Raw genomic sequence first — 26,271 nt, forward strand, 5'->3', positions numbered from 1 at the left:
CAAGATGCGCACCATGTCATTTACGGTACTCCTCTTTTCCATTCTTTTGGGGTTGACGGAGCTAGATATGCACAACTGATAGTGTGGAGCGTGGATTAATCTTGACATCAGACTACTGGATAGGTAAACGACAAATGTTACACTGACCAGCCTTGTCCCTTCCCTGCTTCTACAATTTGTGTCCTCGACCCCGCACTTGTCTGTTCTATGGGTCAACGAGCTGCACAAACCCAACCATATTAGGCATAAACAAAGGCTCTGGGCTGCAAATGTCAAGTATTGTTATCGGTCAAGGTTGGCAGGCCTTGTAGAGTTGTCAGTATAGGGCTGCTGCCACCTGCTGGTATGGTCATATGGATACATGGGGATTAATCGTAAAACTATCTGAAATCGCTTCACAGATTTGGGCGTATTAGATGCCTGGTGACCTGTGCCACCGCCAAGTGCGGAGAGGTCAATATCGTTGCCATCTAAGACCCCTTCATCGACTTGGACAACATGGTGAGAACCTTATGTAGGCTACTGCTTTATATACTGACAAATATACAATTTAAAAGGTATGGAAATTGAAATAAATTGAGAAATATTAACCTGTTTTACTGAAGTCAGACCTTGAGTGGGTCAGGTCTGTTTCGGTTTAACAAGAAATATCTCAGGTGCACAAGTTTACTGTACACATATTCAACACCTCCCTAAAGATTGTATGCAATATCACTGACCAGCTCTCTACCACTGTTCCATAGGTCGACATGTTCAAATAGCACTCCACCCACGGTGTTTGGAAACACAGTGAAGTGAGGCAAGAGAATGACACGCTGATCATTGGCAACCTCCACATCCCAGTTTTCCATGAGTAAGTGTTGTTCCTTTTCCCTTTTCTCTGTAATTCTAACTCTCGTTTTATGGTATAAACCTAACTTCTATCTCTTTGCCATCTTCAGGAGGGACCCTTCCCAGATCAAGTGGGGCGAGGCTGGAGCTGACGATGTTGTGGAATCTACCGGTGTGTTCACCACCATCGACAAGGCCTCTGTAAGTACCTCTTCGCTAGCAGTAGGTCATATTGACAATGGTCTATACTTGAATTTGGTGGATATATATTTATATATATATATAAGACTTCATGGGTATAAGGTTGTGGGTGAACAGCAAGTGAGCATTGTGGTTTTATGCTGTAAATGGTTTACATTGATACCTTCATTTTTTCCCTACAGACCGACGATTTTGCATCAGCTGCATGCGACTGAACCAAGCAAGGCAGCCTTGATGCTGTGTATTTGTTGTTACACAAACATACCCGTTGACCTCTCACCCCACCCATCACCCCCACAGGCTCACCTGCAAGGAGGTGCCAAGAGAGTCATCATCTCCGCCCCCAGTGCCGATGCCCCCATGTTCGTGATGGGCGTCAACCACCATCATTACGATAACTCCCTGAAGGTTGTCAGGTAAGCCCCTCCCCCCTCGACATTATTTTAAAGGAGCCGTGTGACATGTACAAACATTCCTGCCACAGGGTGACATGTCACATGTACAAACAATTGCTGAAACAGACAGACACGCACACTCAGTTCCAGCAGGACAAAAATCATCCCTCAGTCTTACAGAGAATGCGAGTATGAAACATGCCCTAAACACATCCTACAATTGCTCACACACTTCAATTAAACTTTGGGACAATATCACTAAACAAGGTCCTGTGTTTGACAGATTTTGGAAAAGAACTGTTTTCAACAATGGTTTTGTAAAGAAAAATCTACTCTCATTCTAAGCACTGTTTACTTTCCATTGATTTCCATAAGCCTTATCTTCAAATTCTATGGAAGTTGCATAACTCCTTGAGGTAAGAAAACAATTCAGATTAGGTAACATGGGAAACTATTTTACTTCGGAAAGACAGGATTTAATGTGGGTCAAAGGTGGGTGGAGGAGTGACTTGGTGCTGCTGCCGATACAGTTGAAATGATGTTGGGTTTTTCCTAGTGGGAGGAAATAGATTATGTTGATAATGATGTCACGTCCTCACAGCAACGCCTCCTGTACAACTAACTGCCTGGCTCCCATCGATCGGCAAGGTGATCAACGACAACTTTGGCATCATTGAGGGTCTCATGGTAAGAACGGATGATAATTGTGTTAAAAAAGCACAATTATCACACGGACTGGAATGTAGTGATAAAAGTGGGTCAGCACTGATGCTGACATTGAGATCTCGATTAATGTACATGCTAACAACCCTCATGCTTCTGCTCTGCACGCGTCCCGAGTCATGTTTATCGGAGCACACAACAGAAAAAGAAAATATGGTTAATTTCAGATAGTAACTTCCTGTTTTCTTCCTTTTGGTGCCTAATGAACAAAACCCTGCATAGACTAGCATCCATATCACTTGTTTCCTCCCCCAGAACACAGTTCACTCCGTCACAGCCACTCAGAAGAGACTGTTGACGGGCCCTCCGGTAAGCTGTGGAGAGATGGACGTGGTGCCAGCCAGAACATTATCCCTGCCTCCACCGGCGCCGCTAAGGCGGTGAGCAAGGTTATCCCCGAGCTGATTGGGTAAGAACCAATCCAGGACCATTGGTTTCGTAATGGAGGTTTTATGACCATAGTGATAATGGATGGGATTTGTATAGTCCTTTTCACTAAGGGCGCGTCTCAATATTAGAAAGCATGATAAAAAATGATTATAGCCCCATCCCTCAGCTGTATATCAAAACAAGTGGCAGGGCTGTCATTGTTTAATTTACCCAGAATGTAGATTAACTGAACCTTCTGACCCACACAAAGCTGACCGGCATGGCCTTCCGTGTCCCCACCCCCAACGTGCCCGTGGTTGACCTGACTGTCCGTCTTGAGAAGGCCGTAAGTCTTGTCACCTCTCTACACTTTTTGGGGTATTTTATTGAAATACAAGATGTTCTACACAAGTAGAGCTACTCTTTGATCAGGCTGTGTCACAGCCGGCCATGACCGGGAGACCCATGAGGCGGCGCACAATTGGCCCAGCGTCGTCTGGGTTAGGGGAGGGTTTGGCTGGCCGGGATTTCCCTATCCCAACGTGCTCTAGCGACTCCTTGTGGTGGGCCGGGTGCCTGCAAGCTGACTTCCGGTCGCCAGATGGATGGAGTTTCCTCCGACACATTGATGTGTTCTTGGCTTCTGGGTTAAGCGAGCAGTGTGTCAAGAAACAGTGCGGCTTGGGTTGTGTTTCGGAGGACGAATGGCTCTTGACCTCCGCCTCTCCCGAGTCTGTAAGGGAGTTGCAGCGATGGGACAAGACTGTAACTACCAATTTGATATCATGAAAAAGGGGTAAAAAAACAGGAATTCAGAGTAGCTCTACTTAATTCCCCTTGACCACCCTCCCAACCCAACTACAAGCTACCATTGTTTTTGCACCTTTCCTTTAGTTACTGTAAATGTAACACACAACAGGGACTTAATACATAGTAATTTGTTTCCATTTAGGTACATTCTTGTTCTACATGAATAATGTTTTCTCCTGTCTGCCTCAGGCCCCTTATGAAGAGATCAAGAGAGTCATCAAGGAGGCCTCCACAGGACCCATGAAAGGAATTATGGGATACACAGAGGACCAGGTAAATATTTTCTCATTCCAAGACCCTGCTTGAATACTATCAAATGCATCATTCCTTCCATACTTATAGAAATCACTGTTCGAACATGATTTGATAGGTGTGAGCAAGGGTCTGTGTTGCAGTCCTTAATCATGTCAGTGAGTACCAAAATGAAGGAAATAAGGAAGGATGCATTTTAAGACTACATGAACAGGGCTTTCCCTGCTCTCATGAACTGAACCTAAAGGTCATATGAACTAAAACATTTCTGTTTTTCAAGTAATGAGCCTGTTGCTCTCCCCTCAGGTGGTTTCCACTGACTTCAATGGTGACAAACGTTCCTCAATCTTCGACGCCGGCGTAGGCATTGCACTTAATGACCACTTTGTCAAGCTGGTCTCATGGTATGTATCCAGACCTACACACACACACACACACAATATATATACAATATACATCCCATATACACAATATACATCCCATGACATCTTTCTTCTCCTGAACGGACATCCCACCAGTCCACCGCCAGAGAAAGAACCGATAGCAAAGTACATAGCAACAGGTTTAAAATAAGTGACATTTCTGTGCAAAGGATGGAGTCTTGTTTTTGCCTGCAAAATATTTCAGTCCACCGCACCGCACCGCACCGCACCATGCCTTAATTCACTCGGTCACACAATAAAAGTATTCTGTTTGGGAAGTGTTTGTCGTCTTCTGTTGTTGAAGTGTTCTCATGGTACATTCTAGCAGGCTTGTTGTGGTACATTTCATTAAAGCTGCACAGAGGCTGTGAAACAAAGCATTTGGACCATGAATGGCATGCCACAATCTGCCAGTCATTTGCTTAAGTCTGACAACAGGAACCTTCTTCCACCTATAGTCAACTCATTTAATTATCATGACAAGATAATGGTTCAACTACTTATTTTCAACAGCTAGCAGTGAAGGCTCCTCAGAGGAGGAAGGGGGGGGACCATCCTCAGTGAATTTCCCCAAAATTAAAATGGTAAAACATTTAAAGTTCACCTTTTTAGACTATACTAACTATACTAAATATAGACACATGTTGTCACGCTCGTCGTAATGAGTAGACCAAGGCGCAGCGTGTGTAGAGTTCCACATAATTTTAATAAACCGAAACTCACTGAACAAAATAACCAACCAACCAACCGAAACGTGAAGCTACTGTTGTGCACTCAGGCAACTAAATGTACACAAGATCCCACAAACACAAATGAGGAAATGGCTACCTAAATATGATCCCCAGTCAGAGACAACGATAAACAGCTGTCTCTGATTGGGAACCATATCAGGCCAACATAGACATACAAAAAACCTAGATGACCCACCCTAGTCTCTATCACGCCCCAACCAACACAGAGAATAAACAGCTTACTATGGTCAGGGCATGACAGTTCCCCCCCCCCAAAGGTGCGGACTCCGACCGCAAAACCTGACTCAATAGGGGAGGGTCCGGGTGGGCATCTACCGTCGGGGGCGGTTCCGGTGCGGGACGAACTACCCACTCCGCTCGCAGATCCGACGTCTTCCTCCATGGTGGCTCTGGTGCGGAGATCGTCGCAGGAGGAACCGGACCGTGGATTGTCGCCGGAGGAACCGGACCGTGGATCGTCGCAGGAGGCTCTGGACTGAGAACCCCTTCTGTTGGGTCTAGACTGAGAACCCCTGCTGTTGGCTCCGGACTGCAGACCGTTGCTGGAGGTTCCGGACCGCTGACCGTCGCTGATGGTTCCAGACCGCAGACCGTCTCATGAGGTTCCGGACCGCAGACCGTCTCAGGAGGTTCCGGACCATAGACCGTCGTTGGAGGCTCCGGACTGTGGACTGTCGTTGGAGGCTCTGGACTGTGGACCGTCGTTGGATGTTCCGGACTGTGGACCGTAGTTGGAGGCTCTGGCCTGGGAACTGTCGCCGGTAGCTCTGGGCTGGGAAATGTCGCCGGAAGCTCTGGGCTGGGAACTGTCGCCGGAAGCTCTGGACTGGGAACTGTCGCCGGAAGCTCTGGACTGGGAACTGTCGCCGGAAGCTCTGGACCGGGAACTGTGGCCGGAAGCTCTGGACCCGGGAACTGTGGCCGGAAGCTCTGGACCGGGAACTGTCGCCGGAAGCTCTGGACTGTGGAGGCGCACTGGAGGCCTGATGCGTGGTGCCGGCATTGGTGGTACCGGGCTGGTGACACACAATTCAGGGCGAGTGCGGGGAGCAGGCACAGGACGTACTGGACTGTGGAGGCACATTGGAGGTCTGGAGCGTAGAGCTGGCACAATGCGTCCTGGCTGGATGCTCACTTTAGCCCGACAAGTGTGCGGGGCGCTGGCACAGGACGCACTGGGCTGTGAAGACGTACTGGCGATACAGTGCGTAGAGCCGGCGCAGGATATCCTGGACCGAGGAGACGTACTGGAGACCAGGAGCGCTGAGCCGGCACAACCCGTCCTGGCTGAATGCTCCCTTTAACTACTACTTAAAGGGATAGCTTTCTGGGTTTTTACTGCAATCCTAATTGGTTTGTGTTCTAACTTATTTAAAATACAGACGACTTGTTTAAAATACAGGCTCTACAGAAAGCCCTAATGAAGTAAACTATGTATGGCTTGGGAGAAAAGACATATGCTAAAAATCTTTGGGAAAAGTTATGTTCCATAAACGTAGATGAACACAGATCTTCTGGAGTGATATTGTGGCAATGGAAGTTTGATTTAAGTATCGACAAGGCATTTTGGGATGTTTTTAGAGAAGCGTGGCAAACGCATTCTATGCATTGTTCACTTCACAGGGCTTTCTGCAGAAAACAATCTCTTTAAGTTGATTGTTTCTGTCCTTTCACTCGCTCAGGACAGCACCATGGTAACATAGCAACTAGTGAGAAGAGACCAACTACATCTTTGATTATATGCCCTTCCCTATGCTACCAGAACACAGAATAAAAACACTGAGATGATACCAACATCCATAAATTCAAGTCTGTTTAGCCCTGACAATTCTACTACAACGAAGACCACCAGAACGTTTGAGATAACACCATTCTCCTCAATTACAAGTCAGTATACACCCAACCAGTACTGTGAAAACCCCCATTGAGTAAAGAGCAACATCCTCCATTGCAACTGTGAATGCCACTTCCAGTTGCACTACGACACATCAGTCTGATTTTAATGGGTAGATAGATTCCTGTGGGGGACACACGGTACATGTTCAAAATGCTATTGGAAGAGGAGGGGGGGGGGGGGGGGGGTTTGGGATCTACACACGTTAAGTCAGGAATTCATGACCAACAGCAACATCTATCTACACTAAGAGGGCGTGGCCTGTCAGCAAGTCACACTCTTCTCTCCACTGATCCAATTGACAACATTCAACTTTTTTTTTGTATGTTCTCTATTGCTTTTATGTATGTGTCAAATAAAATCAAATGTATTTTACCATATTTCAGCCCTCCTTGATCAAACAACAGGAAATTGTGTAATGGAGCATGTGTAGCAAACATTTCAACTAGGTGTAGGCCTACTTTTGCCCAAAGCACAGTCCAAACGTTTCAGTAAGCCAGTAGCCCATAGCTTTTAGACAATATGAGCAGAGAACCTTACAGGCAACGTTATTATGGGCTCTCTCTGACGTCCCCAATGGATGCTGAGGGTGCCGTAAAACTCCTAAACCGTGAGCCATTTTTGATTGAAATAATGGTGACAAAGTTAGACTTACAGACAATAATGCCATTGATATTACTCACGTGTAGGGTCAAATAAACACACAATGTGACATTAATGAAACGTGTCGAGAATTTACTTAAGCGAAGCAGTAGGTGATTGCGCGTTTACTCTAGTCATGGCGGTAGTTAAAACCCGCAGTAGCTTGTTTATTTCTGCCTGGCCATGGTCTTGACTGTACTGTTACTTCGGCAGACATCCCTACGCCAAAGTTGGTAGTTGCGCTGCGGCCAGCCAGGTAGCCTTCACCGCTTGATTGCTGCGGCTTTTTCAGTCACTGACGGGTGTAATTTTAAGACGTGGAATATTCTACTTGTTCAATAGCACCTTTTTACCTATAGCCTATAAATTATTTGATTTAGTTCAGTTATCTTATTCTGTCCTGGTAGGACGCATGTGCTAACTCTTCACAGGGCAAGGCTATTAGGGATAGAGCAAGTAAGGCCATTATTTGCATCAGGAGTTAGCTTTCAAGCTAAATTAAGAAGTCTGTTTTCATGCCGGATTTCGAACATTTCAGATTTTCATACGCAAGCATGAATCCGTTATTGGGGGAGAACGCGTACCTGGTTCAGCAACAGCAGCATAACCAGATGGGCAGCAATTCGGATTCTTCCATGACAGGCCTAGACGCATACGGTGCACCTGACTCAGGCTTCATCTTGGGTGAGCACACTGGCTTTGGACAAGATGGGCTGTCTGGCCTGGAATTTAGTGCGCTGCCACCTTCGGGACTCGGGTATCTGCACCTGAACAACATGCACCGTGCGCCGCCGCCCCCCGCAGCGATGGCCCTGCGTAATGACTTGGGCTCCAACATCAGTGTTCTCAAGACCTTGAATTTGCGCTTCCGCTGCTTTTTGGCTAAAGTTCATGAGCTGGAGCGTCGGAATAAAGCTTTGGAGAAGCAGCTTCAGCAGGCTTTGGAAAATAATGAGGACAATTCAGGAGAAGGACACAGGAAAAAGCCATTGACTAAGGAAATGGGAGTCCAGACTGGTTTCGTAGGGTCCATCGCAGTTAGGCCCGGACATATCCCCCTCCAGAACGTCAATAATTCGGCATACCTGCCCGGAGGCCTTCTCTCTCCATCACTCAACAGGCCTACAACTCCCGTCTTTGAGTCCAACAGCAAATCAGTATTTAGGAACTCGACTCTGACTGACTCGAATTGCAACCTCAATTCCAACCAACTCACTCCACATATTTCCATCAGTCCTTTATTAACCCCTACCGATCCTTGCGAGACGATATCCAACATTAACGAGAAATATTTCCGTTTTGGGACTGGTATGTCTACTAACCCGCCTCCCCGGTTCCTTCCCGGCGCCGTTTGGTCCTACAACCACGACCGCAGATTTGGCGCGGGGAGGGATTCGCGCATAACAGGCACGGGTGTGCCTTGTGCCCAAACCGACGGAGTAGGTGTACAAATCGACACCATCACCCCTGAGATACGGGCCCTGTACAACGTGTTGGGCAAGGTGAAACGAGAGAGGGATGAGTATAAACGCAGGTATGGATGAAGCGTCTAACCATTATAGTTAAAGGCTTGGGGCTTTAAGCCTATGTTATTGTCAACTGTAGGCCTGATGTGTGATGTCATTTATTGTCTCTATACCCCAGGATTGGCCAACCCTCCTCCTGGAGAGTGAAGGGGTTGTGCAGGTTTTTTTTCCCCCAGCCCTGCTCTAATTACACACCCGATTCTACTAATCAGTGATCCTTTTTATAGTTACAGATACCATAACATCTGTGTCCTTCTGCCAATGTCTTGTCTAACAGTAACCTGATTTGAGCCTAATCAACCATAGTGTGTTTTTGCTTTCTTAGAACTGAGTTGAAATGAAGAGGCATCATCATCATCCTCCATAAGATGGCTTCTGGTTTTAGCCGCTCTACTTTTTGTCTTCAAATTGCCCCTGTACTTCCCAAGTGATATGCCATTACAAGGCTTCACTATAGGCTGGTTGGGGATCATAGTTCAAACATGGTTAATCACAGCGTTTAAAAGAACAGCACTGGCCAATCTCTTATCCAATAGGAGATTATCTAGAGAGGGCTGAATTGGCTGGGGAGAAGTCAGCAGTACAATGCTTTTTCTCTCTCACATGGCCTCTCTCTCTCTCGCGCGCTCTCTCCCTCTCCCTCCTCCGCCCATCTGCGTTTCGTCTCACCACCTGCAATGCAGCACTGTACTGAAACCTGTGACCGCTAGTGGGGCCGCTAGCAGCTGTTCACATTATTCTCTCTTTTCCTTGTTCCCACTTTCTCTTCCTCTCTCACACTCTCTCTATCACTCCCTCTCTTGCTCTCTTTTTCTCACTTGAACCCTCTCCCACTCTATTTCTCTCTTCCACATACAAACTCCCTGTTCCTCTCTCTTTCGCTCTCTCTCTCTCTCTCTCACCCCCTCTACCCATCGCACTCGCCTTCTGCAGCATCTGTGAGAAGATGCTGACATCACTAAATGACACCAGTAACCTTCACTACAGCCTATAATCAACTGTCTGAATGTTAATGGCAACAAGGCAACGTCAACTCTCTGTTCACCAGCCTCTATGCCTTGCCAGCTGAAACATCTTCCTCTAATTCTCTTTTATTGAGAAGGTCAAATTGTTCAACATGGGAACATTTCCAATCATCTGCCTTAGATCGCATGAAAAACAACTGTCTCGTAACAATACAGTAACATACAATTAGTTTTTGTGTAATAAGTCTCCAGGGGGCTGTGTGAAGCTAGAATAGAATGCAACTTCATTTTCCATTCAACTTATACAGTGTATACCTAAGGCAAAACCGAAAGTAGGGTTCAAGTTCAAGTTATCTTTATTGTCCCAATTGGGAAATTTGTTGTGCAGTCAGGGTTCAACAATAAAAAACAACAACATTAAAAACAGTGACAACCATATACAGGTGAAGTCGGAAGTTTACATACACTTAGGTTGGAGTCATTAAAACTCGTTTTTCAACCACTCCACAAATTTCTTGTAAACAAACTATAGTGCATGACACAAGTCATTTTTCCAAAAATTGTTTACAGACAGATTATTTCGCTTATAATTCACTGTATCACAATTCCAGTGGGTCAGAAGATTACATTCACTAAATTGACTGTGCCTTTAAACATCTTGGAAAATTACAGAAAATGATGTCATGGTTTTAGAAGCTTCTGATAGGCTAATTGACAACATTTGAGTCAATTGGAGGTGTACCTGTGGATGTATTTCAAGGCCTACCTTCAAACTCAGTGCCTCTTTGCTTGACATCGTGGGAAAATCAAAAGAAATCAGCCAAGACCTCAGAAAAAACATTGTAGACCTCCACATGTCTGGTTTGTTCATGGGAGCAATTTCCAAATGCCTGAAGGTACCACACTCATCGGTACAAACAATAGTATGCAAGTATAAACACCATGGGACCATGCAGCCGTCATACCGCTCAGGAAGGAGACGCGTTCTGTCTCCTAGAGATGAATGTACTTTAGTGCAAAAAGTGCAAATCAATCCCTGAACAACAGCAAAGGACCTTGTGAAGATGCTGGAGGAAACAGGTACAAAAGTATCTATATCCACAGTAAAACGATCCTATATCAACATAACCTGAAAGGCAGCTCAGCAAGGAAGAAGCCACTGCTCCAAAACCGCAATAAAAAAAGCCAGACTACGGTTTGCAACTGCACTTGGGGACAAAGATCGTACTTTTTGGAGAAATGTCCTCTGGTCCGATGAAACAAAAAAATAGAACTGTTTGGCCATAATGACCATCGTTATGTTTGGAGGAAAAAGGGGGAGGCTTGCAAGCTGAAGAACACCATCCCAACCATGAAGTATGGGAGTGGCAGCATCATGTTGTGGGGGTGCTTTGCTGCAGGAGGGGCTGGTGCACTTCACAAAATAGATGTTATCATGAGGTAGGAAAATGATGTGGATATATTGAAGCAACATCTCAAGACATCAGTCAGGAAGTTAGAGCTTAGTTGCAAATTGGTCTTCCAAATAGACAATGACCCAAAGCATACTTCCAAAGTTGTGGCAAAATTACTTGAGGACAACAAAGTCAAGGTATTGGAGTGACCTCAATCCTATAGAAGATTAGTGGGCAGAATTGAAAAAGCGTGTGCGAGCGAGGAGGCCTACTAACCTGACTCAGTTACACCAGCTCTGCCAGGAGGAATGGGCCAAAATTCACCCAACTTATTGTGGGAAGCTTGTGAAAGGCTACCCAAAATGTTTGACCCAAGTTAAACAATTTAAAGGCATTGCTTCTAAATACTAATTGAGTGTATGTAAACTTCTGACCCACCGGGAATGTGATGAAAGAAATAAAAGCTGAAATACATGATTCTCTCTACTATTTTTTTTTTTTTTAATAAAGTGGTGATCCTAACTGACAGGGAATTTTTACCAGGGTTAAATTAATTGTGTCAAAATGCAGCAATAAGAATATATTTTTTCATTTTATGTGCAGATTCAGAAAGTTTATGGCCTGTGGGATAAAAGACTGGTTGGTCTGGGTGGATGGGTGGGCGTACAATGCGATCGTCTCCCCAAAGGTTAACATATCATAAGTTTAGCAAATTCGTAGAATATAGTGCGTTTTGTAATTCATAACATATTATATGAAATGGGTGATGGACATCCACAATTTAATACATACCATACGAAACATAACATATCATACTAAATGGAGTGTCTCGGATTTACGTACGGAATAATACAAAATGCTATGAGACCAGGTTGAATTTACAGCATAGGCTACCCACGTATACTGTTAACAACAGGCTACTGCATCCCCATCTGAGCAGACTGATAACAGTGTGTATAGGCAACGTGGACTATGGCACATGCACCCTCCTGGGTTAGGCCACTTCACCTTCAGTAAGTGTTGCAGCAGGGTGCTCTATATGCATACTACGTGGTGTCCTGTTCCGTAACACAGCTGAGTAAGGGAGATTAGGCACACAACGTGGATATACAAACTCCATCAAACTTTAGAATGAACTGGGTGGTTCGAGCCCTGCATGCTGATTGGCTCACAGCTGTGGTATATCAGACCGTATACCAAGGGTATGACGAAACATTTATTTTTACTGGTCTAGTTATTTTGGTAATACAGGAGGTTGGTGGCAGCTTAATTGGGGAGAACGGGCTCGTGGTAATGACTGGAGCGGAATCAGTGGAACGGTATCAAATACACCAAACACATGGTTTCCATGGTGTTTGATGCCATTCCATTTGTGTTGTTCCAGCCCTTATTATGAGCCGTCCTTCCCTCAGTAGCCTCCACGGTTGGTAACTAGTTTATAATAGCAATAAGGCACCTCTGGGGTTTGTGATGTATGGCCAATATACCACGGCTAATGGCTGTATCGTGCAGAAGAACAGCCCTTAGCCGTGGTATATTGGCCATATACCACACACCCTTGGGCCTTATTGGTTAATTGAACCGCATGAGCACAACACTGTAGCCTATAGGAGATGGTATTAGGCTGTCTGCCTGGTTTCTACCTGTTATTTGGAACTTTTTTACATACATTTTTATTTAACTAGGCAAGTCAGTTAAGAACAAATTCTTATTTACAATGACGGCCTACCGGGGAACAGTGGGTTAACTGCCTTGTTCAGGGGCAGAATTACATATTTCTACCTTGTCAGCTTGTGGATTCGATCCAGTGTTACTATTTGTGAGACATTGTGGCCTTTGACAACATTATCTACACTCAGTCACAGATGGACGGGAAAATTGAAGTACTAGAATAGCCTAAATAGACAATAATGGTGATTGTGGGATTGAACTGCTAAAATTGGGTGTGTAATTGGAAGTTGTCTCCCCAGAAGAGACAGTGATGAATAGTGCGATGTTGTGGTGATGACTTCCTCATCCATCTCCATTCTCATCTATATGATCACTGTGTGTGTGTGTGTGTGTGTGTGTGTGTGTGTGTGTGTGTGTGTGTGTTTCAACAGATGGGAAGAAGAATATACATTCAGAGTGGACCTCCAGGAGAAAGTGGCTGAGCTGGAGGAGGTAAGCCCTTAACTTTGTCAATGATAAAGGGCAACATATGTAACAGTTTAACTTTCGTCCGTCCCCGAACCAGGGACCCTCTGCACACACCGACAACAGTCACCCACGAAGCATCATTACCCATCAGAGCGAGTGACGTCACCGATTGAAACGCTATTAGCGCGCACCACCGCTAACTAGCTAGCCATTTCACATCCGTTACACTCACCCCCCTTTTGATCTCCTCCTTTTCCACAGCAACCAGTGATCCGGGTCAACAGAATCAATGTAACAGTTAAACCTTTTTCCGTCCCCTTGCCCCGGGCTCGAACCAGGGATCCTCTGCACAACGACAACAGTCACCCACAAAGCATCGTTACCCATCACGCCACAAAAGCCGCAGCCTCTGCAAGGGGAACCACTACTTCAAGGCCTCAGAGCGAGTGATGTCACCGTTTGAAACGCTATTAGCGCGCACCACCGCTAACTAGCTAGCCATTTCACATCGGTTACGCATACATGTTTTAATAAATTACATATAGCCATTGATTCTTGAAAAACAAAACATATGTAAATGCCTCGTGAGCTTAGTTCAACAGTCAAACCCCCTCAGAACCCAAAATAGAAGTGGGTTTTACTCCATTGTTGGTAAACAATGTAATTGTAAACAAAAACTGTATAGTGTAGCTTTAAAACATGGTAAAACTATCATTTTGAACTCATGGATGGTGAGTCCTTGTGTCCATAACACCGTCTATGAATTTGATAGTGGTTGCATTTCTCCGAACCCCCCTTCCCTAAGCTGTGCACCTAAAAAGCTGGAGGGCGACTGCTTTGTTATCGTTTGAACTGCAGGTTACCCCTTTTAAAATTTCCCATCACACTAACATTATGATTCCAGATCAGCTGGGTTGATTGGAAAGCAGTAGTAGAGAGATAGTGTATTGTGTAACTTGAGCTGGAAAGAACTACAAATGAACTATGCAATACACCACCCATTCTATTTATTATGCATACTTATAATCAGTTATGTTATGTCATACTTGCAATGCAAATAAGGTGTGTGTGTGTGTGTGTGTGTGTGTGTGTGTGTGTGTGTGTGTGTGTGTGTGTGTGTGTGTGTGTGTGTGTGTGTGTGTGTGTGTGTGTGTGTGTGTGTGTGTGTGTGTGTGTGTGTGTGTGTGTGTGTGTGTGTGTGTGTGTGTGTGTGTGTGTGTGCGTGTGTACAGGATCTCCAGGAGAGTGAGGTGTGTCAGGATGAGCTGGCTCTCAGGGTGAAACAGCTGAAAGCTGAGCTGGTCCTCTTTAAAGGCCTAATGAGCAACGTGAGTCCCTCATAGCAACGTTGGAATAGCTCACTCAAGTTGTTGAGATTTGTATACCTCAAAAGTAGTCCTATGAGAGATGGCTTAGAATAGGAGTTTTGCCCTACTCACTTTTGAGTTACTTCAAAATTGTATTTTAAAATACAAATAAGATTTGGGAACACGTATTTCCTATTGCGATGGTCACTCACTCTCCTCTCCTTCTCTCTCTCTCTATCAGAACCTGTCAGATCTGGACAGTAAGATCCAGGAGAAGGCCATGAAGGTGGACATGGACATCTGTAGACGCATCGACATCACGGCTCGCCTGTGTGATGTGGCCCAGCAGAGGAACTGTGAAGACATGATCCAGATCTTCCAGGTCAGGACTGCTTATAGGCCACTATACAACTAACTATACTATATGTTAGGTAGCCCCTAGACACTGATATGAGATCAGTTTAGCGTTTACCACCATAATGGTTAAGTGTAGGATTTTCCCAAGGTAAGCTGATTCTAGATCTGTTGGAGCAATCGTTGATTGGTATAATTACAGCATGATCCATTCTGTGGAAGCAAGTCCACTCATATCTTCTAGGTCAACTCATGTTAATTACACCTTTATTACACTGCTATTACACTGTTATTCCACCTTTATCTAGCAGATGGCCACACCTCCTTCCACTCTGACTCGCCGGCCCCGAAAGCAGGCGGCCCAGTCGGTTAAAGGCGGTGATGGGGATGAACCAACCAGCATCTCTGAGAGCGAGAGGGGCAATGATGAGGAGTCATGTAGCACGTCAGCCAATCAGATCAACGAGGAGATGCAGAGGATGCTGAACCAGCTGTGAGTCCTAACTATGTGGAAATGGTCAGCAATCGGGGTCTGATAAAGTCTCAATCACTACAACTGGGGAGACACTCTAAATTTCAGACCATGATTATTTGAATCAGGACTGTTAGAGTTGGTCTGGATTAAAAGCTTGCACACTGCTCATCACCAGGACTAGTCTGTCACTTGTAAGCAATGAGCGGACCAGAGTCGGCCAGTAAACTACACTGAACAAAAATATAAACGCAACACGCAACAATTTCAAAGATTTTAGTGAGTTACAGTTCATATAAGGAAGTCAGTCAATTGAAATAAATAAATTAGGCCCTAATCTATGGATTTCACATGACTGGGAATACAGACATGCATCTGTTGGTCACAGATACCTTAAAAAAATAGGTAGGGGCGTGGATCAGAAAACCAGTCAGTATCTGGTGTGACCACCATTTACCTCATGCAGCCCAACACATGTCATTTGCATAAAGTTGATCAGGCTGTTGATTGTGGTCTGTGGCATGTTGTCCCACTCCTCTTCAATGGCTGTGTGAAGTTGCTCGATATTGGTGAAACTGGAAGACGCTGTTGTACACGTCGATCCAGAGCATCCAAAACTTGTTCAATGAGTGACATCTGGTGAGTATGCAGGACATGGAAGAACTGGGACATTTTCAGCTTCCAGGAATTATGTACAGAATATGATGTGATGGCGGCGGATGACTGGCACGACAACGGGCCTGAGGATCTCGTCACGGTATCTCTGTGCATTCAAATTGCCAGCGATAAAATACAATTGCATTCGTTGTCCTTAGCTTATGCCTGTCCATACCATAACCCCACTGCCACCATGGGGCACTCTGTTGAAAACTGTTGCATCAGCAAACCGCTCGCCCACACAGCGCCATACACGCTGTCTGCCATCTGCCCAGTACAGTTGAAACCGGGATTCATCGATGAAGGGCACACTTCTCCAGCCTGCCAGTTGCCATCAAAGGTGAGCATTTGCCCACCGAAGTTGGTTTCAACGCCGAACTGCAGTCAGGTTAAGACCCTGATGAGGATGACGAGCACACAGATGAGCTTCCCTGAGGCGGTTTCTGATAGTTTGTGTAGAAATTCTTTGGTTGTGAAAACCCACAGTTTTAATCAGCCGTTTGGGTGGCTCATCTCAGACCATCCCCACAGGTGAAGAAGCCGGATGTGGAGGGCCTTGGCTGGCGTGGTTACACGTGATCTGCGGTTGTGAGGCCGGATGGATGTAATGCCAAGTTCTCGAAAACGATGTTGCAGGGGGCTTACGGTATAGAAATTAACATTCAATTCTCTGGCAACAGCTCTGGTGGACATTCCTGCAGTCAGCATGCCAATTGCATGCTCCCTCAAAACTTGAGACATCTGTGGCATTGTGTTATGTGACAGAACTGCACATTTTAGCCATTTATTGTCCCCAGCACAAGGTGCACCTGTGTAATGATCCTGCTGTTTGATCAGCTTCATGATATGCCACACCTGTCAGGTGGATGGATTATCTTGACAAAGGAGAAATTCTCACTAACAGGAAAAATCTGAGAAATAAGCTTTTTGTGCGTATGGAACATTTCTGGGATCTTTTATTTCAGCCCATGAAACACGTTACGTTGCGTTTATATTTTTGTTCAGTGTGTAACAACTAGTAAGCCATACTATTGCAGGAGGGAGTGTGAGTTTGAGGACGACTGTGACAGCCTGGCCTGGGAGGAGACTGAGGAGACTCTGCTGCTGTGGGAGGATTTTCCAGGATACACTCTGGGAGCAGTGGAGACCCAGGGAGAGGTAGGCCACTATACCTGCCACTGGCTGATTTAAGTTTTGTATTTACCACTGTAATGGTTAATGTTAGGAGCTGGCTTGGTAAGCTGATCCCAGAACTGTGTTAAAGGGCGTGTTTCACTGTACTTCCTGCTTATTAATTATTCTTATGGTTGGGCTGCCTTGTCTATGTCTCTGTCCTACTTTAAACATTGCATGTATGACTGTGACATTGATATGTCCTGATCCGTGGATCACAGTGTAAATTTGATAAGCTGGTAGCAAGCACACACACACACACACACACACACACACACACACACACACACACACACACACACACACACACACACACACACACACACACACACACACACACACACACACAGAGGCAGGGCAATAGAGACACTTTGGAATTGAGCTGTACTTATGCAATGGATTGGCAGTATATTACATTTCCATATACTGATTGACATTCCTTTTATCTCATGTATATTAGGCAAATAAGCACAAAACAATGTGTTTCTCTCTCTCTCTCTCTCTCTCCGTGCGCGCACACACACACACACACCACGCAGCAGCAGGAGGAGTCCATAGAGAAGGTGATAAAGGACACAGAGTCCCTCTTCCAGACTAGAGAGAAGGAGTATCAGGAGACAATCGACCAGATCGAGGTGAGACACACCCAAACATACAAAAGCCCTTCTCTAAGTACCACAGTTGTCCCCCTGCAGATTGTACAATATGAGGACTTTGCTGCAGGATAAGGCTATTTATAAGCCTGCAGAGATGTAAACAGAGCCGTAAATACATAGACGTTTCTCTGGGATTATTAAATGATGGAAATGAACAAGTCAGCCATTCCATGTGCTTACATGAATCACCGTTGAAATGAGTTCCTATGTAGATGATAAGATACATTGAAGTAACCAATTGAAGGTAGTGTAGTCTTTCCAGAAGCTTTCTCATTTGCTAGTTTCTCTGTTCCCCGTGGCAACGATAGGAAGGACAAATACGATCGACCTAAAAGAAGACGACAAACTAGAAAAAAAAGATTTATGCAAACGACTGCAGCCTTTTGGTTTTTGCGCTTGTAAAGATCCCGCCCCTCATCACTCCAACATGTTTGTGGTGACACTTCAACACCAGACAGCAAACTTACAGTATGGATTGTCTCACGTTACGTCTCCACAGTTGGAGCTGGCCACGGCTAAGAGTGACATGAACCGACACCTGCACGAGTACATGGAGATGTGTTCCATGAAGCGAGGCCTGGACGTGCAGATGGAGACGTGCAGGAGACTCATCACCCAGAGTGGGGACAGGTATCAGACACCTCCGCATGGTGCTGAACGCTCACCCTAAACGCTCAGAAAGATACCCTAGGTATGAGATACCTGTATGAGATATCCAATCGGTCACGAGATACCCTAGAGATACCTAGAGATACCCTAGGGATACCTAGAGATACCCTGGTATTAGATACCAAAAGAGGTCAAAGATAGCAAGATGTCAAATCAAAATCAAATCAAATGTTAATTTGTCCCATGTGCCGAATACAACAGGTGTAGGCTTTACCATGAAATGTTTACTTACAAGCCCTTAACCAACAATGCAGTTTTAAGAAAATAAGAGTTAAGAAAATATTTACTAAATAAACTAAAGTAAAAAAAGTAACACAATAAAATAACAATAACGAAGCTATATACAGGGGGTACCGGTATCAAATCAAATTTTATTGGTCACATACACATGGTTAGCAGATGTTATTGTGAGTGCAGTGAAATGCTTGTGCTTCTAGTTCCGACAGTGCAGCAATATCTAACAAGTTATCTAACAATTCCACAACAACTACCTAATACACACAGATCTAAGTAAAGGAATGGAATAAGAATATATACATATATGGATGAGCAATGACCAAGCTGCATAGGCAAGATGCAATAGACGGTATACAATACAGTATATATGCGATGAGTAATGCACGATATGTAAACATTATTAAAGTGTCATTATTAAAGTTACTAGTGATCCATTTATTAAAGTGGCCAATGAGTTCAAGTCTGTATGTAGGCAGCAGCTTCACTGTGTTAGTGATGGCTGTTTAACAGTCTGATGGCCTAGTCTGAAGCTATTTTTCAGTCTCTCGGCCCCAGCTTTGATGCACTTGTACTGACCTCGTCTTCTGGATGGTAGCGGAGTGAACAAGCAGTGGCTCGGGTGGTTGTCCTTGATGATCTTTTTGGCCTCCTGTGACATTGGGTGCCGTAGGTGTTCAGGAGGGCAGGTAGTTTGTCCCCGGTGATACGTTATGCAGACCTCACTACCCTCTGGAGAGCCCTGCGGTTATGGGGCAGCCCGGCAGGATGGGTGCCATAGGTATCCTGTAAAAGTTTGTGAGGGTTTTAGGTAACAAGCCAAATTTCTTCAGCCTCCTGAGGTTGAAGAGATGCTGTTGTGCCTTCTTCACCACACTGTGGTCACATTGGCACGGTACCGAGTTGGCGGTACAGGTTAGTCGTAGTAATTGAGGTAATATGTACATGTAGGTAGGGGTAAAGGGACTCTGCATGGATAATAAACGGGGAGGGGAGGGTCAATACACATAGTCTGGGTAGCCATTTGATTCATTGTTCAGCACTCTTATGGCTTGGGGGTAGAAGCTAATGAGCCTTTTGGACCTAGATTTGGCACTCAGGTTAACTCTTTAATTCTCCCAACCTAACTGATAGATTTCATACAGTATATTAAAGAGACGTGGATGTAGGTCTGTCTATGCAATACTAGACAGACGGAAATGCTAGTGACAGAAGAACAATATTCTATTCCACGATGCCAGAGAGATAAGTACAACATATCATACAATGGCAGCGATAAACACACAAGATTGTAGACAGGTATACACAATGGAGAATGCAGGTACTGTGATTAGCCACACTGTACCATCGTTACATTGACCCGTCTGTGAGTATGGTAGCCTGGTCCCAGATCAGTTTGTGCTGTTTTGCCATCTCCTATGGTCATTATTACTCCAATGACCATAGGAGTTGGCAAGACGTCTCAACAGATTTGGGACCAGACTATGACTACGGACCGTTGAGTCATCTTGTCTCGAGAACATTCATTGCCTGTTGTCTTGACTCCACCTCTCTGTCTCCCTTTCAGGAAATCTCCCCCTCTCATTACTGCGGCAATGGAAGACTCTGATGATGGAGAGAAGGAGTGGAAAAAGGCGTCCCCACCCACAGACTCTGAAAGTGATGAACCCTACTGTGAAACACAGGTTAATAGTGGTACGGTCCCTCACTTACCATGGAGGAAGTCCTAATCCTTCCTGATGATGCCCTGTAGATGTACCATAGTCGGGATAGTGCTGCTGTTTACATTTTTTGCCATCAATTATGTAAAACTAGCAGACTCTTTCCATGGCCATATGTCATCACTGCCCTCTTGTGGTTCAGGTTATTAAAACACCTAATCTGAGGATAGGACTAAATGGCACTTAAAAACATGTCAATGAATTTCTTAACATTGTGCTATTTATATCTCTTCTTATATGATATGAACGATCAAAATATATACATTTTTGTTAAGTTTGCACATTGACCTTGCTGTTTGTAGCAAGGTCCAACCAAAAACTATTTGCACACAGTTTTTGTGGAATAAATGCCTTATGTTACATTGCAGTTACAGATTTGAAACCACAGCTGCATTTTTGAAGGCAAACAAAAAAAATAGCTAACTATTTGCACAGGTCATTATCTAGTAGTCTGTTGCAGTCAAACAAAATGAGCATTTGCAATGTGCTAAAGGGAAAGGACCTAGCTGTTGATAGTCATCTATGGAAATGTATTTTCTTTATAGTTAATGTCCTCCTCATGATCTATTTTCCCTTTTTAAAAGAATGGATACCACTTCTAGGAAACCTGTAGAAAGATTGCTTGAAAAGGCTTTACATCAAATCAAATCAAATCAAATGTATTTATATAGCCCTTCGTACATCAGCTGATATCTCAAAGTGCTGTACAGAAACCCAGCCTAAAACCCCAAACAGCAAGCAATGCAGGTGGAGAAGCACGGTGGCTAGGAAAAACTCCCTAGAAAGGCCAATACCTAGGAAGAAACCTAGAGAGGAACCAGGCTATGTGGGGTGGCCAGTCCTCTTCTGGCTGTGCCGGGTGGAGATTATAACAGAACATGGTCAAGATGTTCAATGTTCATAAATGACCAGCATGGTCGAATAATAATAAGGCAGAACAGTTGAAACTAGAGCAGCAGCACAGTCAGGTGGAAGTTGAAACTGGAGCAGCAGCATGGCCAGGTAGACTGGGGACAGCAAGGAGTCATCATGTCAGGTAGTCCTGGGGCATGGTCCTAGGGCTCAGGTCAGTTGAAACTGGAACAGCAGCATGGCCAGGTGGACTGGGGACAGCAAGGAGTCATCATGTCAGGTAGTCCTGGGGCATGGTCCTAGGGCTCAGGTCCTCCGAGAGAGAGAAAGAAAGAGAGAAGGAGAGAATTAGAGAACGCACACTTAGATTCACACAGGACACCGAATAGGACAGGAGAAGTACTCCAGATATAACAAACTGACCCCAGCCCCCCGACACATAAACTACTGCAGCATAAATACTGGAGGCTGAGACAGGAGGGGTCAGGAGACATCCTTCAACATTCGTATATACACAACATGTTATTAACAGAAGTTCACATTTGTATTTATGTAGGATTTATTATCATTTACTGTATTTGATTACATATTCATACATACTTGATTCATTTATTTCAGCACTTTTTCAGTCATCGTTGAAATTCAGATCGCTATGTCTTTTTTAAATATTCAAATAACTATAAAGAAAGTATGATAGTTGATAGATTGTTTTTAATATGAAATGCAGAGGATAATATTATGTAGTTTTGCAAAGATAATTCACAAAAGCCATTGCTATAAAGTTTCGAGTCAAAAGTAAAACATTGGTACCGTTAGCTTTGCACTGTCATGCACATTGCTGGGATTCCAAGCTATAAGCAAACATAGAAGCATTCTGCATTAGACCCATGGATAGTGTTGATATCACAACCCACATAAATAAATCCTACAAAAGCACACACTCAATGCTAGCGTATCAATCCCCAGCCAGCAGTGACTTTATCTTGAACTCAAAAAAGCTCTCTGATCAATCAACGGGGGGGAAATCAGACTGCTATTTTGGTGCACTTTTAAAATGGACAGCCAAGAGGTATGAGTTTAAAGGCCGTGGACAAAGGGAGAAGTAGGCTAGAGTAGATGTTGATCCTGTTCAGGACAATCTAACATACTGCTAGCAAGCGAATAACTTCTTTGGGAGTTCGTTCAAGGGCACTCAAACTGTGACATGTTTTATGTAGTAGCACATGAGACCTTCATTATCTGAACACGGGCAGTGTGTTTAACCATCTGCTTTGTGAGATCTGTGGTTTTGTCTCTGGATGTGACACAGTTTCATTGCACTTGAACATGCTCAGTGTTTACAGTTGGAGAAAACGTAAAACAGCAAACATATCTTAGGTCTCGATTCAAATCAGTAGTGCGGAAGATCAGCGTTACAGCGCGATTGACATTTAAAAGCAATGTCTCCGCGTTCGGCTCAATCAGAAACGACCTTTACATTTCAATCACACTACAACACAGGTTGTCCGCGCTCCGGATTGAATCGAGCCCTCCTTTGTTTATTGATGTCTGAAAGCCTATTGTAAATACCCCCCCCCCCCCCCCCCTATATTGTACAGTTTGTAAATCTCCATATATAGGTTGCACAAATGGATCTATATTCAACAGTAATGATAAACACTGTATAAAAACTGCAAACATATAACACCAGTACTAGCTGTTTCTGAATGTACATAACATGTCAATGTGCACTGAGAAGACAAATCCATGTAAGAGAAGCCAGGAATGCATGGAAGAGATTTCAGAAAGCGATATCGGACCGTATGAGTGAAAAAGGTGGCCATTGTATAGGTGAGTGTCTTTGCGCGTTCTGAGACTAGCTTCGTTGGTGTGCATGTACCTCTGTCTAGTGCTGTCTGTCTTGTAATCGCAAGAATGTTTCAGAGTTTACTTGTTCGCCTCTCTGGGGAATCAAAACATATCTTTCATATTATAAAACTTGAATGTCTGCCTAGTAATTCTCTCATCTTTACCGCAAAAGAGTAAACACGGAAGAAAAACAACAACAGCAAAAGCCGTCTTAAAACTTGCATCGCCATAGCCATCAATAGACTGCCATACCTCGTCATGCAACTGTGTACAGAAGCTCGGCAAGTAAACTTTTGAAAACATCAATGTTGAAATATGAATATTAGCAACAGCTGTGTGAGAATGACGATTAATATGTGGTGAAAGAGTTGAACATTACATTTCCAGTCTCAAATTATATACACGGAGTATACCAAACATTAGGAACAACTTCCTAATATTGAAACAGCCCCAATTCATCTGGGAATGGACTCTACAAGGTGTCGAAGGTGTTCCACAGGGATTCTGGCCCATTTTGACTCCAATGCTTCCGACAGTTGTGTCAGGTTGGCTGGATGTCCTTTGGGTGGTGGACCATTCTTGACGGGAAACTGTTGAGCGTGAAAAACCCAGCAGCGTTGCCGTTCTTGACACCAACCGGTGTGCCTGGCACCGACTACCATACCCCGTTCAAAGGCACTTAAATATTTTGTCTTGCCAATTCACCCTCTGAATGGCACACATACACAATCCTTGTCTCAATTGTCTCAAGGCTTAAAAATCATTCCTTAACTTGTCACCTCCCCTTCATCTACACTGATTTGAAGTGGATTTAACAAGTGACATCAATAAGGGATCATAGCGTTCACGCAGGGGTGGGCAACTCCAGTCCTCGGGGGCCTGATATGTGTCACACTTTTTCTCCATCCCTAGCAAACACATCTGATTAATCCAATTGTATTCTAAACTGAAGATCATGATTAGGTAATTATGGGAGTCAGGTGTTTTAGACGGGGCAGGGGCAAAACTGTGACACCAAATCAGGCCCCCGAGGACTGGAATTGCCCACCCCTGACTGGTCAGCCTATGTAATGGAAAGAGCAGGTGTTCTTCATGTTTTGTACACTCAGTGTATATCGGTCAACATGATTGAAATGCAGGTGACTTACAAATATGAATGTGTCAAACAGCAGCATTGTATGGAGATGTCATAATGATTAAGTGGTTGCAAAAAGAAGACTTGTACTCCGTTGAGACCAATATAATTGATCTGGGACTGTGTATACAATGTATCTGTGTAACATCACAACCTCCAGGTTTCTGGAAACAATAGGTAAACAATCAATGTATTAATGGAAGTGGTGTACAAAATAAAATATGTTGAAGGAGACTGTGGTCCCTGGAGTTGTATTTGTTTCCATTCATTTCCATGGCTGTAGTTTGTTTTCCTTAGGCATACCCCCTAATGATTTTATCATTCGCTTTCCATTTGGACTTTCCTAAAAGAATGAAATGATGTAAAAAGGAGGAAGCACCAAAGCAAATCAACGAGTGAGCACTAAAACAACCCTAAAATCAGAGAACAAGCCCATTGCAAAAACATTCATTTACAAGTTCAGCGCATTTAAAACACTGTACCAGTAATTCTTTGTGCCCTCTGACTGAAAGGAAAACTGTCGCATTGTGAACTTTGAAGTCATTGTGGACACCGAAGAGACATTGCTCGAAAGCACGTCTGCTACGTGGCCACGGCAGCAGCTGAGCTCAACTTCATCACAATCTGCTTGCCTACACTATTTCTTGCTTCTGCGTTGAGCTTGAAGCGGCCAGTAGACACACGAACACAGACACCAACAAACACTTTATGTTGAGCTCCATTTCTGTTTAGCAGTGGATTTACTTAGACACTGACATGGCGTACTTTCAAGCGTTGTTGATCTGAGAAAAACAAAACAAAGCAGTAGGCTATCCCTAGAGGTTCACAAAGGCAAGTCAGAGCAACTGTCCGCACGTTTCCGCAAGTGATCGCTTCCATTTCCGTTCACTATATTTTTGCAATAGTCGACAATATAGACTCTAAACTTTGACTTTTAAAAAATATATACAAATATATGGTTGTAAAATAGATACATTAGTCAAAAGTCAATAGTTTGGACACACCTACTCATTCAAGTTTTTTTAAATTATTTTTTTAAAACTATTTTCTACATTGTAGAATAATAGTGAATACATCAAAACTATGAAATAACACATATGGAATCATGTAGTAATCAATAAAGTGTTAAACAAATCAAAATATATTTTATATTTGAGATTCTTCAAATAGATACCCTTTGCCTTGACAGCTTTGCACACTCTTGGCATTTTCTCAACCAGCTTCATGAGGTAGTCACCTGGAATGCATTTCAGTTCACATGTGTGCCTTCTTAAAAGTTCATTTGTGGAATTTCTTTCCTTCTTAATGCGTTTGAGCCAATCAGTTGTGTTGTGACAAGGTAGGGTTGGTATACAGAAGATAGCCCTATTTGATAAAAGACCAAGTCCATAATATGGCAAGGACAGCTCAAATAAGCAAAGAGAAATGACAGTCCATCATTACTTTAAGACATGAAGGTCAGTCAATACGGAAAGTTTCAAGAACTTTGAAAGTTTCTTCAAGTGCAGTCGCAAAAACCATCAAGCGCTACGATGAAACTGTCTCTCATGAGGACCGCCACAGGAAAGGAAGACCCAGAGTTACCTCTACTGCAGAGGATAAGTTCATTAGCGTTACCAGCCTCAGAAATCGTCAATTAACTGTACCTCCCAAATAAATGCTTCACAGAGTTCAAGTAACAGACACATCTCAACATCAACTGTTCAGAGGAGACTGTGTGAATCTGACCTTCATGGTCAAATTGCTGCAAAGAAACCACTACTAAAGGACACCAATAATAGGAAGAGACTTGCTTGGGCCAAGAAACACGAGCAATGGACATTAGACCGTTGGAAATCTGTCCTTTTGTCTGACGAGTCCAAATTTGAGATTTTTCGT

General features: G+C 44.0%; 1 protein-coding gene and 1 pseudogene across 4 annotated transcripts; both read left to right on the forward strand.

The window, feature by feature from the left end:
• The first annotated feature begins 749 nt into the window (after nt 1–749).
• Nucleotides 750–6,453, forward strand: LOC109904454 (glyceraldehyde-3-phosphate dehydrogenase-like; annotated as a pseudogene).
• Nucleotides 6,454–7,485: 1,032 nt separating this feature from the next.
• On the forward strand, nt 7,486–24,627 carry LOC109903649 (intermediate filament family orphan 1-like). 4 transcript variants are annotated; one of them, XM_020500495.2, is made up of 9 exons: nt 7,486–8,825; nt 13,279–13,339; nt 14,548–14,643; nt 14,864–15,004; nt 15,288–15,469; nt 17,143–17,263; nt 17,818–17,913; nt 18,434–18,564; nt 20,405–24,627. In XM_020500495.2, exons 1-9 carry the CDS (start codon nt 7,807–7,809, stop codon nt 20,565–20,567), a joined length of 2,010 nt encoding a protein of 669 aa, XP_020356084.1. In that variant the 5' UTR covers nt 7,486–7,806; the 3' UTR covers nt 20,568–24,627. The 4 variants fall into 4 exon arrangements, with proteins under 4 accessions (XP_020356084.1, XP_031645217.1, XP_031645218.1 ...); XM_031789357.1 differs by having other exon boundaries at nt 15,285–15,469; nt 20,405–21,288; XM_031789358.1 differs by having other exon boundaries at nt 15,285–15,469; nt 17,821–17,913; nt 20,405–21,288.
• The last annotated feature ends 1,644 nt before the right edge of the window (nt 24,628–26,271 follow it).

The sequence above is a fragment of the Oncorhynchus kisutch genome, linkage group LG14, assembly GCF_002021735.2.
Source record: "Oncorhynchus kisutch isolate 150728-3 linkage group LG14, Okis_V2, whole genome shotgun sequence".
Lineage (NCBI taxonomy): Eukaryota > Metazoa > Chordata > Actinopteri > Salmoniformes > Salmonidae > Oncorhynchus > Oncorhynchus kisutch.